Consider the following 13,600-nt stretch of genomic DNA (forward strand, 5'->3'; position numbering starts at 1 on the left):
CGCTCAGTGCTGCTGACCCCACTTGCTATGATAAAGGACCCAGAAGCAGAGATGTACTTCTTTCCCTTCAGTGCATGGTGAATGGTGGAACTCAAGTCACACTGGAGCAGTGCCTACGATCCTACTTCTCCATCACACCTACACAGAGCACACACGCACCCCTCTGATAATTCACACCTACACAGAGCACACACATGCACCCCTCTGATAATTCACACCTACACAGAGCACACACGCACCCCTCTGATAATTCACACCTACACAGAGCACACACATGCACCCCTCTGATAATTCACACCTCCACAGAGCACACACATGCACCCCTCTGGTAATTCACACCTCCACAGAGCACACATGCACTACCTTTTGGGGCCCTTCCCTCTGGCGCCCACTGTAGAAGTAGGAAGAGGGTCATTTTTCCTTTCCATGTCGACCAAGTTGTATACAGTTTTCTGACAGTTTAACACGTCTTCTTCTGTCAAAGACTCTTTCACAATAACACTGGCTAATGGAACGACCTGTTAGGTTAAAACAAGAAAGAAAAGAAAGAAGAGAAAAAGGAAATCTGTCTTGAAAACCAAGCATCAAAGTATTAAGGACGAAGTTGGTTTCAAGCTGACTTTAACGACGGTCACAAGGAGGACCCATAACTGCTGCTTCTGTCCTCACCACTAATTCTTCAGTCGCAACAAACTCAAAGTGGCACCAATTACAAATGCTTAATTTTTTTCTACAAACATATTTATAAATACACACTAATCCAGAAATAAAGTAAAATGAGACTCACCGCTTGCATGTTGAAAATGGTGGTTTGTGAGATAATCATGGGCCAGTAACGGGTGTGCTTTTCTAACTGGTCCTTTGCACGTTCCAGCGGGATCTCTAGACTCGCATCCATTTTATATCTGGGGTCTAGAAAAGGAGTTAACCTGTTTTCCCTCATAAATTCACCAAAATCCTAATGATAACCAGATAAGACACAATTAGAAACTAGTCTAGAGTTGCAGCACGGGTTACATCTGACAGTCACTTCCCTCACGGCCTCTGTCCTGTGACCGCCAGCACAGCCCCTTCTCACTGCGAGCCCCGCCCCCTCTCCAAGTTGAAACCTCTACTCCATTCCTATGATTTAACCGCTTTCTTCCAGACCAATCTGCTTATGAAAAAGCTGCCTGACAGAGCCTGAACAACGGTCTTTGAATGATGGAGTCTTAGCTTTTCGTTTGTTTGGTTTTTAGACGTTTGTTACGGTCTCACTTTTCTATAATGAATACTAATTGGTTTTCAGCCCCTTAAAAATTATTACCCAAAAGTCTAATAAAATAATTAAAGTATATAATAGTTGGTAGTTTATCATGTGTACATATATACATAAATCCACGTTTAAGTTCCAAACCATCTCAAAAAAGTAGCCCTGAAATATCAATACACACAAAAGAAAGCACTAGTCTGTTCCTCTCTGACTCTGGTGCTTTAGGACCCAGACACTTCCCAGTCACTGAATGCATCACAAGGCAGAGAAGACACAGTGATGTCGGTTATGGAAACAACAACCAGCTCCGCTGAGACCGGTGTTCCCCATAACCTTAACATACAAGAACTCTTGCTAAATGACTCAAAACAAACATACAGATAGTGAGGTTTATACCAGGGCTGGACAGATGTCCAGTGGCTGCTCTTGCAGAGGGCCCAGGTTAGATTCTCAGCACCCACTCAGTGACTAACAACTGTCTCTAACTCCAGTTCCAGAGAGCAGAACACCCTCTTCTGGCCTCCAAAGGAAACAGGCATGCACACAGTGCACAAACATACATACAGACAAAACCCACACATAAAATAAACATTTTTTAAAAGTCTCACTGTAATCCGGTAGTCTGTAACTCTTCCTCCACAGCCTTCACTAATGGAAGGCGGATCTTCTAGAATGGATCGAGAGCTGCTAAGGACATGCAAAAAGATCTCCCCTCCATGGCTGCTAAGCATGTGACTGATGACTTTGGAACCTGACTTTCGTGGCTGTTCCAACAACACAGATCGACCTGTCAGAAGCAAGATCAAGCTGTCGGTAACAAACTCAAACAGCTCCTATTTTAGCCAGCAGGGCTAAGCTGGTGCATCTACACTCCCTTAACACCTAGCTTCTCTAGTTTACACGTTATAGGGCTAGTTTCCCAAACAGTTCTAATGGCTGTTTGCATGTTTACTCAATTTCAAGGTCACATAAAAACCTCCTTGTGGACATTTAAGGTGAAAACTAAGCGACCGAAAAAACCTCAGGTTATGAATGCTACACAGCATCTGAGGGAAGGCACAGTCTCAATCCCCTTCCACAGTACTGCCTTGCTAGCACAGTTCTGAGTTCCTATTTCACTTACCAAATGCTAGGGAATTTGGATTTTAAATATTCTGATAATCAAACTGTATTTTTTTAGAGGGAGGGAGGTTCAAGACAGAGTTTCTTTGTATCTCTCTGGCTGTCCTGGAACTCACTCTGTAGACCAGGGTGGCCTCGAACTCACAGAGATCCTCCTGCCTCTGCCTCCCTGAGTGCTGGGATTAAAGGTGTGCGCCCGCCAGCTTCAAACTGTATTTAAGATAACAATGAATAAAAAACTTACAAAATGACAGATTTTTAAAATCAATAGTTCCAAAATTATTATTACATGAAGAGATTTAAAAATTTAGATATAGAAGATGAAAGTCAGTAATTGAGATGTAAATTACGTAAGTAAAACAAGCCATAAACTTCAGGTCTGGCTAGGAATCACAGTGGCGAGACACTGAAAACAGTTAGCTACAGTGAGGGTGAAGCCCACAGACACTGTTCAGGGCCAAGATGGAGGTCTACTAGTCCAGCTTCCAAAAAAATGTCAAGCCAGACTTTAAAGATCAAAATTTAAATAAAAATTCTTAAAACTATGCTGGACAAAACTTAGATATAACAACAGTCTGGAAGTCAGGAAGAAAGTCATTTTCCGACCCTCAGCCCAGCTGCTAAAGGCGATTCCCAACCATGTGAGTGCAGAGCACTGTCGGCAAACAGACTCCGGTGACACTGATGGCTCCACCTAAGTCGCGGATTAGATGATAATTACCATTGAGGAGGAAATTCGTGAGGCAGGAAGAAGGTCTACTGTTTACATCTACGGGTGAGATGCGATATGCTCCAGTGCAATAGTGTAATTCTGAAACAAAAGAAAACACTGATTTGAAGGAATATAATGAAATGTCCTATTGCTTATTGAGTCTCTAAGCAATGAAAAATAAAAATTCAAACAGAAATTCATGACCCAACATCACACTTCAAAGACCTCTGGTGTTCGGCAATTCTCCCGCTCTCCCAGGGCTGTCTACTCACCAATGCTGTTGGTCCTGGGTGTGCACCACTTCAGGGTCACGGTCTCCTTAAATGGGCCTTCTCTGCTGCTGCCGCCCGAGTGGGTGTCACCTTCAGAAAGTTCACAGAAACACTAACTTTACTAGAGAGGTCACCAACTTCAAAATGATGGTTATTTAAGTTTTCAAAGAAAGCTCAAGCTCCGGAAGAGAGAAGAGCTCTGTAAGAACACTCTTTTTACAAAAACAAAGAAGACCAACTAGAGGATAGATATAAACTATGATCAATATCAGTAAGTAATTTCCCCTCAAATGGTTCATTTTATTTTTCCATTCACTAATTTAATTAAGTTAGGTTGCTGCTTTAATAGCAACCTAATAATACAGGTTTTACAGACCTCAAACATCCTAACAATCTCTCCATGTCATCCCAATAAATGATGAAGTACAGCCAGTACTCAGAAGGTTAGCAGTCTAACATGGACAGCCAAACCCTAGTGTGCTGCTTCACAGCAGCAGGAAGGCTCTGGGAGTGAGAGTGTACGAGGGCAGAGCCACACCCTGCCCTCATGGAGCAGATGTCAACCAGAGAGTAAATAAACGTGAGACTACGAAGTGACAACGTGCTGCAGAAGACACGATATGGGGCTACGGGGCCTCCAACAAAGAGCTCTGATCCATTCTAACTGCAGAAGACACGATATGGGGCCTCCAACAGAGAGCGCTGATCTAGTCTAAGCCAATGGAAAAGCCTCCTTTAGATACAAAGACTGGCTTACGTTCTGAGGATGGTGAAGAAATACAGACATGGAGGGAAAGCATTCAGGCAAGAGAACAGCAGATGTCAGGACTGTGTGGCAGCAGTGCAGCAGAGAGGACAGTCAAGTAATGTGGTCTGTTAAGACAGCACAGCCGTGAGAACGTGGTGGATTACATTCTCAGTTTACCCTCTTCCTCGGGATGCTAGCTGAGAAAATATTGGGCTTCATTCAAAAGTGGTTAATGGCAGAAAAGATAAAGATTATGGTTGTATTTGAGAGACACAAGACGAAATCAAGAATGATAAATTTGATTTAAAATGTGTCAGAAACACAGAGATTGTGGAAGTGACCAACCAATGACTGTACATCCTGAGACCCACGCTACGAGAGTGGGCTCTCCTCTGACACCGCCTGGAGCTCCAGGACCCAGAGGCTGGATGGCCCAGAGACCCAGGATAGAACCAAACAGGACTGGAGTAAAAACAAAATGTCAATGTAATGATGCCTAATGATACTCTGCTATTCTCACAGATTGGTGCCTAGCCCAGCAGTCGTCAGAGAGGCTTCATACAGCAACAGGGGGAAACAGAGGCAGAGACCCACTGCCAAACATTAGGTCAAGCCGGGCGGTGGTGGCGCACGCCTTTAATCCCAGCACTCGGGAGGCAGAGGCAGGCAGAGGCAGGCGGATCTCTGTGAGTTCGAGGCCAGCCTGGTCTACAAGAGCTAGTTCCAGGACAGGAACCAAAAAGCTACGGAGAAACCTTGTCTAAAAAAAAAAAAAAAAAAAAAAAAAAAATTAGGTCAAGCTCGGGGAATCCTGCTGAAGAGAGGAAGGATTGTAGGACCCAGATGAGTCAAGGACACCATAAGAAAACCCACTGATCAATCAACCTGGGCTCACAGAGACTGAACCGACAGCCAGGGAGGCAGCATGGCATCGACCTAGGTCCCCTGCACATATGTTGCAGTTGTGTAGCTTGGTCTTCTTCTGGGACTCCTAATAGTAGGAACAGGGCTGTCTCGCTTTTGCTGGCTTTTGGGACCCTACTGCTTATACTGGGTCACCTTGTCCAGCCTTACTTCAAGGTAAGGAAGGTGCTTAGTCTTACTGCAAATGGATATGCTGTGTTTTGGTGATATCCATAGGAGGTCTGCCCTTTTCTGAACAGAAACAGAGGAGTGGATGGGGGAGGGAATGGCAGAGGGGTGGTAGAGGGAGGGGCTGAGAGACAAAAAAGAGAGAGAAAGGGAAACAGCCATGGGGATGCAAAATCAAATAAATAAGTAGACGAGATGTCAGAGGCATCTCTAACGGAAATGCACAAACAGCTGGCCTGTCCCAGAGCTCACCAAGTGCTCGGAGAGCGCTGACCCGAGGCAGGAGAGCATACAGACACGGAGCTAAATTATGAGCCTTCCACTAACTGAGATCCCGCTCAGTCCTCCTCAGTGAGGCTTACCTAACTTCCTGGTCATACACACACAGGAGAACTCTACAGAGGTATGAAGATTTTAGTTACTCATGTACACGTGTGTAATGTATGGGACCCACCTGCCTCTGCCCCCAACTGTGGCTCTACAGGCGTCTCCTGGGTGTTGGAGACTGACCTTGGGTTCCTCTGCTTTCCTGGCAAGTGCTCTACCCACCGAGCATCTCCACAGACAAGAAATACTTTCACAATCAAGGCTATTTTATGAAATCTTCTGATTTAAAAAAGAAAAATCTTAAAAGCTGGAATCATCTCATGGGTTCCTAGCACTCCCTTACTAAATATCAGTACATACATTTATCACAGTCGTCCTCCTGCTCGTGATTCAGCCAGTGAACCATCGTCCCAGCCGGCTCACAATTATGGACACACAACACGCCCAACACCAATCATATCATTCTAGCAGTCAGTCTACAGAGAACCTCAGGAACCTCGATGGTCTTCAGACCTTAACAGACCTTAAAACATCACTCATTTTAGGAGCGAGTGCATGATTACGATTCATGCTGCGACAGCATCCGCGTCTTTAAACAAAGACAGTGAAGCACAAACACACACACAGCTGCTGTGGGGACAGAGCTCTCTCTCAGACAGTGAAGCACACGCACACACACACACACACACACACACACACACACACAGAGCTGCTGTGGAGACACAGCTCTCTGAAGCGCTCCCCTCCGACCTAAGTCACGAGGGCCAGTGATGGAAACGGAAGTAAACTTTCATCTTTCATCACAGAGTGTCAGTTCCTGGACACTGCCCTAGCTCACTTTCTGTTGTGTGATAAACACCATAGGCAAAAGCAACCTGGAGGAGTAAAGGCCTTACTTCAGCTCCTAAGTTAAGAGTCCATCTTCACGGGAAGCCAAAGCAGGAACTTGTCAGAATTTGAAGGAGGAACTGAAGAAGAGGCCACGAAGACACTGTTTCCCTAGCCTGCTGAGCTACCTTTCTCAAAACCCCACACCACCTGCCAAAGGCTGGCCCTGCTCACAGTAGGCTGGGCCCTCCTACATCAATTTGAATTAAGAAAATGCCCCCCCAACTATGCTGTGGAGTTTGAATGGAATTGGCCCCCATAAGCTCATGGAGGTGTGGACTTGTTAAGGTAGGTGTAACACTGTTAAAGGAAGTGGGTCACCGTGGGGTGGGCTTTGAGGTGCCCCACACTCAAGCTATGTCACTTCGGTTCATTTCCTGCTGCCTGTGGATCACAATGTAGGACCCTCACTCCTCCAGCACCACATCTGCCTGCACGCCACCAGGTCCTGCTATGACCTAAGTCACCACATGAATGTTTCCTTCTGTCGACAGCTGCCATGGTCGTGATGATTCTTCACAGTAACAGAAACTCTAAGACACATATTCACAGGCCAACCTGATGAAGGAGGTTTTTCCAGCTGAGATTCCGTCCTCCCAGGTGGCTCTAATCGTATCAAATGGACAAGAACTACAATGGGGACACTGCAGAGGAGTTGGACAGAGATGAGGTCAGTCTGTGTACGTGGCAGGAACAATGGGTCAGGCCTCTTACCACTTCTGAGGAAATCTACATGTGCGTCTTTGTGGTGAAGTAGCTCCACGTCATAGTTGGCAGATGTGTTGGCATGCTGCTCTTCCTTTAAGCAAAGTTTAAGACATTTTAATTACCTGGGTTTGCTTATAAAAAATAATGAAATAAATTACTTTGCTTTTTCTTAAAGTGAGGTCAAATCCATTCTGCCACAGTCAGCTAAATAAGAGGACGGTTGGCGCAGTCATTTAAAGATGCAACACTTCCCAACAGTGAATGAACTCCACTGTACAACTATGAGCTGAGCAGACACCGGGGTAATGACTTTCTCATGCCAGAATCAACACAAATGACTCTTCTAGAAATGTTGAATTTAACTACAAATATATATTTTTTCTTGCCAATAGTTTTTATACACAAATATATTTATGTAAGTTGAACTTAAAATAGTTGTTAAAAACAGGCGACAGCATCTTTAAATACTTGCAGTCAGTTAACAGACACCAATTATTTAAAGTAGCAACACTAACTAATAAACAAGCTTAGCAGTTTGTTTCTGGCATTATCTATTAACAGAGAGACTAGAGACAAGTGTCAGGTCCAACAAGCAGGTCGTCTGCTGCCTTCCCGGCACGTCTTATAACTCAGCTATGAGCATGGGTTGTTGGACTATTTCACTTGTTCACGGCCTCTCAGCAAAGCCATTCTCAAGGGTCTCCTAGAACTCCCAGTAAAGAACCAGCCAATGAAGTTGGGAGGACATGAAATTGTTCATGCAATTTAGTACCCATGGGAGAGGGGCAAAATAACTGAAAACAAGGCTGGGGTACCGTGATTCACATCTGTGATCCCAGTGTTGCAGAGCTCAAGGCAGGAGGATCACGTTTCAAGTCAGTATGGACTATAAAGTAAAACCCTGTCTCAAAAATAAGAAGCAAAAAAGAAAAAACTGACACAGGACTCCAAGAAAGTCACCGTGAGACTTTAGGTCAGAGTAGTTATGGACGGATTCAATAGTAACGACTCATTTACCCCCTGACTGCGGGTCAGGCGTGCTGCTGGTCCTGACAACTGAATGATAATATGAACAAAGAGTGACAGATTCCTGAGAAAATCCACAGCTGAAAATATATTCACATCCATGGCTCCTTCCCAGGAGAGTGCTAATCACCTAGGAGCCTGAGCTACCCTTCCTTAGTCAGACACCTTCACATTTGGGAGGTAAGAACGAAAGCACAGGAAATAAAAGATCCACTCAAACAAACAAAGTAAAATCTAGTAACACAGCTCTCAGGAAAAGAATCACAGAGAAATAATTTAAGATATATATTTTGATAAAAATAATAAGAACATAGTTCTTAAAAATCTCAGGTGGCATGTTCTTATTAGAAATAGTAACAATGTAACATTTGTTCTGTGATCCTTTCTTTTGATTCTCAGGATTTACTGACCTGTTCAAAGACACTGAATGTGGGCTAGCAAAACAAAATATGATATAGGGAGAAAAAGTAAAGGTTCAATTAAAGTGAATAAGGAATGTCAAGCAAATAATCAAAAAGCACAGACGAGCTCTCAGAACTGCCTACCTTCATAGGAATGTTTGTGATGGTCGTTGAAGCCAAGTCAAAATGTTGCTGTACTAGAACATTCAACTTGGTGGCCAGATGCCGTCCAGCTCGAACACTGTGGACTTCACTGGTCAAAACCGGGGACAACTGCAGGAAAATACCCAAGAAAGGTAACCCATAAGCCATTACTTCACAACAGTCCCATGCGGAGTGGCTTTTTAAACGTGTGTGTGTGTGTGTGTGTGTGTGTGTGTGTGTGGTGGGGGGAGAGGAATGTAGAAGTTAGCCAGGATAACTATTTCATCAATGAAGTTTCTTCTGCACCATGTATAATCCATTTACTATATACTATGTGAGCCATTGGTACACAATACAGACTGTCATCGTCCTCTTCAAACCTAGACTGGAAGCATGTACTAAATAAATATGTATTGATATTTTATAATTTCTTATTATCAATATGCAAATAAGACTTGAAATCACATAGAGACACTATAAGAAAAACAATTCACTTTATAGAGGACAACACTGCAGATAAAAATTAAGAAGCATCAGGCGGTGGTGACGCACGCCTTTAATCCCAGCACTTGGGAGGCAGAGGCAGGCGGATCTCTGTGAGTTCCAGGCCAGTCTGGTCTGGTCTACAAAGTGAGTTTCAGCAGAGCCAGGGCTGTTACACAGAGAAACTTTGTCTCAAAAAGCCAAAAAAAAAAAGGAGGAGGAGGAGGAGGAGGAGGAACATGGAAATCACAGCAAACGTTTGGCTCTGGGCTTCATTACCAGTGTGAGGTCAGGTAGTAAAAGTGTAGAGAACTAACGCAGGGTGTAGTGATGCACTCCTTTAACCCCGGCACCCACAGAGAAACTCTCTCTTAAAAAAAAAAGTAAACTGTTAGGGAATAATATTTTCAGGTACGTGACTTTTGTTTACACTACATTTGTTCGTTCATTTGTTTAACTCTGTGAAGCTGAGCTACTGCGCCTGTCTAAAACACCTGATGGTCCTAATAACGAGATGAACTGAGCTACTGCGCCTGTCTAAAACACCTGATGGTCCTAATAACGAGATGAACGGCCAATAGCAAGGCAGGAGCAAGGCCAGGCGGGGCTGGCAGACAGCATAAAACAGAAGGACCAAGGAGCAAGAGCACGGGGAGGAGGGCATGAGCTGCACAGCAAGTCTCAGAGAAAAGAAGTACAGAAGGGAATACAGAATTAACAAAGATAAAAGCCCAGCGGCGAAAGGTAGCTGGGATAATTTAAGAAAAGCTGGAAAGAAACAAGCCAAGCTAAGGCCAGGCATTTAAAACTAAGAATAAGCCTCTGTGTGTGATTTATTTGGAAGCTCGGTGGTGGGCCCCCCCAAAAGCCAAAAGAGTAAAAACTTCATACAACAGTAAACTAACAAAATTTTATTATTTCAGGGCAATAATAATTAATTTTAGTTACCAAAAAGGAAAACCAACCTACTGTCTCGTTAAAAAAAAAGCATAAAATAATCAGGAAACTACCTAAAATATGATAGAGACAACTTGAAAGTACCATTTAAATAATTCATAGACTAAAGTAATAGTGAACAAGGTTTAATTAAAGATACAAAATAAAACATTAGCGCATACTATAACTACATAAATGGAAAATTTACAATTCTAAATACAGACTACCAATAAAGATGCGATGTGACTATACTTATTAACCTACAAAATTATTTTTTCATTTAAAATTTCTCTATTTTTTTTTAAAGTAAAAGTTAGAAAGTAGGTTTTCCCTGAACATATATATAAGTTGGTTTCTTTGCTATCAGAGGGTATTTCATTAGAATGTACTATTTTTCAAGATGGGTAAAGAATTAAAGTTATTAAAGTAACTAAAATCCACATGCTAGGATAAAGTTTCTGGACTTGCAACAGGTCACATTACAATAAACGTCACTGATGAAGCGGAACAGGAGGCACGTCAAGTCTGTCATTATAACAGTCTGTCCCGACCATAGCTATCAGGCACAGAGTCCAGTTTTCAGACTTTCAAATACTTTCCTGGCAGCAAGCCCAGCACTCTGATGGGCTCAATACAGCACCCAGCACCGCTGAGCTCTCTCACTCACACCCTCTGCACTTACTTCTTTCTTAGGACGATCAGACACAAGGCTGTCTTCACCAACGGGGTAGGTGTGAATCAAGACCAACTCACATTTTTGAATCTGCATGAGACTTAAAAAAAAAAACTTTCACTTAAAATGTTAGACTAGATACTGTAAAGAATTCAGAGAAGCAAACTACTTCCACGTTAACAATAAACAGTATATGATTATACTCAGCTCGGGCAGGACCATAAACAGACATGACTGCTAATATTCTGAGTTAAGCAGTTACATGGTAGACAACTACTGTATTTGAATAAATACTTAGAGAATAACTACATAAGTTTAAGTGAATCGCAGAACTTATCTGTGTATTTAAATAATACAAACACTGACGGTGGGTGCCACAGCCATGTACCAGGGCCCTGCTTTCAATTGAAGTCACTGAGGCAATTCTACTGCTGCCACTACACCAAATGAGAGTTCAGAAAAGGTCTTTTTGTGGAGTAAGAAACTGTACAAAGCAGAAAAGTATGAGAAAGGTCTTTTAATTTTCTATAATTACCACAAGGAAAATAATTTTCTAAAGTTATAATTTATCTACTTATGGAGGGAGCACACAGTGCACATGTGGAGGTCAGAGGATAACTGTGGGAGTCTCTCCTGCCGTGTAGGTCTGAATTCATGCTGTAGACTTGGAACCATCTCTCCAGCCCTCCCCTAGCCTTGCTTTCTGAAGAAAAGTTGACATTCATATATTCAGTGAAGATCCATATATTCTACAAGGCACATTTACACACATTCACTGGTAGCTTCATTGTGTTCTCTCTGACTCTCAATAGAGGAACTAATGTTTCTTACTGAGTCTGGCAGTTTGAATGGAATTGGCCCCCGTAAGCTCAAGGAGTGGCACTATTTGGAGGTGTGACCTTGTTGGAAGAATACCACTGTGGGGTGGGCTTGAGGTCCCCTATGCTCAAGCTATGTCTAGTTAGTTCATTTCCTGCTGCCTGCAGATCAAGATGTATGAAACTCAGCTCCTTCTCCAGCACCATGTCGGCCCGCACGCTACCATGTCCTGCCATGACGATAAGGGACTAAGCCTCCCAACTGTAAGCCACCCGAATGAAATGTTTCCTTTATAAGAGCTGCTGTGGTCATGGTGTCTCTCCTCAGCAGTAGAACCCTAACTAAGACACTGAGCCATTCTCAAGCGAACTGTAAAGGCCATTACTAAACACTTGAGAACCCTTCTACTAAGAATAGTTCAGTTCCACGTAAGAAAATTAGTAACTGCTCAGTTAAACTGCAGTCCAGTACGACTGCCATAAACACGCCCTTATTGGCTGTGTTGTAACATGTGCACTTTGGTCTATTGTCCTGGCAGATGAGACAGATGTCCTGAAACCCTTATAAAGTCCTAAGTATTGTGGTACTAACAGTATCTTCTGCTCTCTACAATTTCATCTTTTTTTTTACAATTTCATCTTGGATGTAGGTTCTTGACAGTTGGTTCTTAACTCTTTAGGTACTACCCTGGGTGGTAGTCCTTCTGTGCTAATGACCTAACTCCTGGGACTCTCCACAGTGCCTAGACGGGGAAGATGTTACCAGAAAGTCAATGCTATGACTAGAAACTTGGTCCTACCCTGCCATCCTTCAGGAAAGAAAGAGGGACCAGGAAATAAATAACCAGTCATGCCTGTGAGACATCTCCACAAAAGTCCCTGCGATAAGGGGCTCAGGGATTGTCTAAGTTAGGGTTCCTATTGCCGTGAAGAGACACCACGACCATGGCAGCTCTTACAAAGAAAACATTCAATCGGGGTGGCTTGCTTAAGAGTTTCAGAGGTTCAGTCCACTGTCATGACAGGGAGCATGGTGGTGCGCAGGCAGACGTGAGGTGGCTATATCTTGGCTTGTAGGCAAAGGAAGTCGACAGAGACACTAGGTGGTATCCTGGGCACAGTGCCTGCCCCCAGTAACCCACTTCCTCTAAAAAGATCATGCCTACTCCAACAGAACCACACCTCCTCACAGTGCCACTCCCTATGAGATTATGGGGGCCAAGTCCATTCAAACTACCACAGCGATCTTGTGAAACACAAACACCCACACACGGCAAACACAGCACATTAATCTCCAAGGGGCCAAAATTCCTGCACTTAGGACTTTCCCTCTTTGTGCAGTTCACCTGCTCCATCTGCACCCTTCACAGCACACTAGCACACTAGTGTTCACAATCATAGCACACCTGCTCCATCTGCACCCTTCACAGCACACTAGCACACTAGTGTTCACAATCATAGCACACCTGCTCCATCTGCACCCTTCACAGCACACTAGCACACTAGTGTTCACAATCATAGCACACCTGCTCCATCTGCACCCTTCACAGCACACTAGCACACTAGTGTTCACAATCATAGCACACCTGCTCCATCTGCACCCTTCACAGCACACTAGCACACTAGTGTTCACAATCATAGCACACCTGCTCCATCTGCACCCTTCACAGCACACTAGCACACTAGTGTTCACAATCATAGCACACCTGCTCCATCTGCACCCTTCACAGCACACTAGCACACTAGTGTTCACAATCATAGCACACCTGCTCCATCTGCACCCTTCACAGCACACTAGCACACTAGTGTTCACAATCATAGCACACCTGCTCCATCTGCACCCTTCACAGCACACTAGCACACTAGTGTTCACAATCATAGCACACCTGCTCCATCTGCACCCTTCACAGCACACTAGCACACTAGTGTTCACAATCATAGCACACCTGCTCCATCTGCACCCTTCACAGCACACTAGCACACTAGTGTTCACAATCA

The 13,600-nt window shown here is 43.8% G+C and overlaps 1 protein-coding gene across 1 annotated transcript in view; it reads right to left on the minus strand.

The window, feature by feature from the left end:
* Nucleotides 1-13,600, minus strand: part of Ints13 (integrator complex subunit 13) — a 41,361-nt gene that overhangs the window by 5,629 nt on the left and 22,132 nt on the right. Inside the window, exons 4-11 of the mRNA XM_050164740.1 lie at nucleotides 10,794-10,898; nucleotides 8,693-8,821; nucleotides 7,128-7,212; nucleotides 3,359-3,448; nucleotides 3,096-3,185; nucleotides 1,861-2,039; nucleotides 788-958; nucleotides 364-518 (exon numbers count right to left, since the gene is read on the minus strand). Coding sequence (XP_050020697.1) covers nucleotides 364-518; nucleotides 788-958; nucleotides 1,861-2,039; nucleotides 3,096-3,185; nucleotides 3,359-3,448; nucleotides 7,128-7,212; nucleotides 8,693-8,821; nucleotides 10,794-10,898 — 1,004 coding nt within the window. The remainder of the gene's footprint in view (nucleotides 1-363; nucleotides 519-787; nucleotides 959-1,860; nucleotides 2,040-3,095; nucleotides 3,186-3,358; nucleotides 3,449-7,127; nucleotides 7,213-8,692; nucleotides 8,822-10,793; nucleotides 10,899-13,600) is intronic.

The sequence above is a fragment of the Alexandromys fortis genome, unplaced genomic scaffold, assembly GCF_014885135.2.
Source record: "Alexandromys fortis isolate MF-2015 unplaced genomic scaffold, M_Fortis_MF-2015_v1.1 scaffold_153, whole genome shotgun sequence".
NCBI lineage: Eukaryota > Metazoa > Chordata > Mammalia > Rodentia > Cricetidae > Alexandromys > Alexandromys fortis.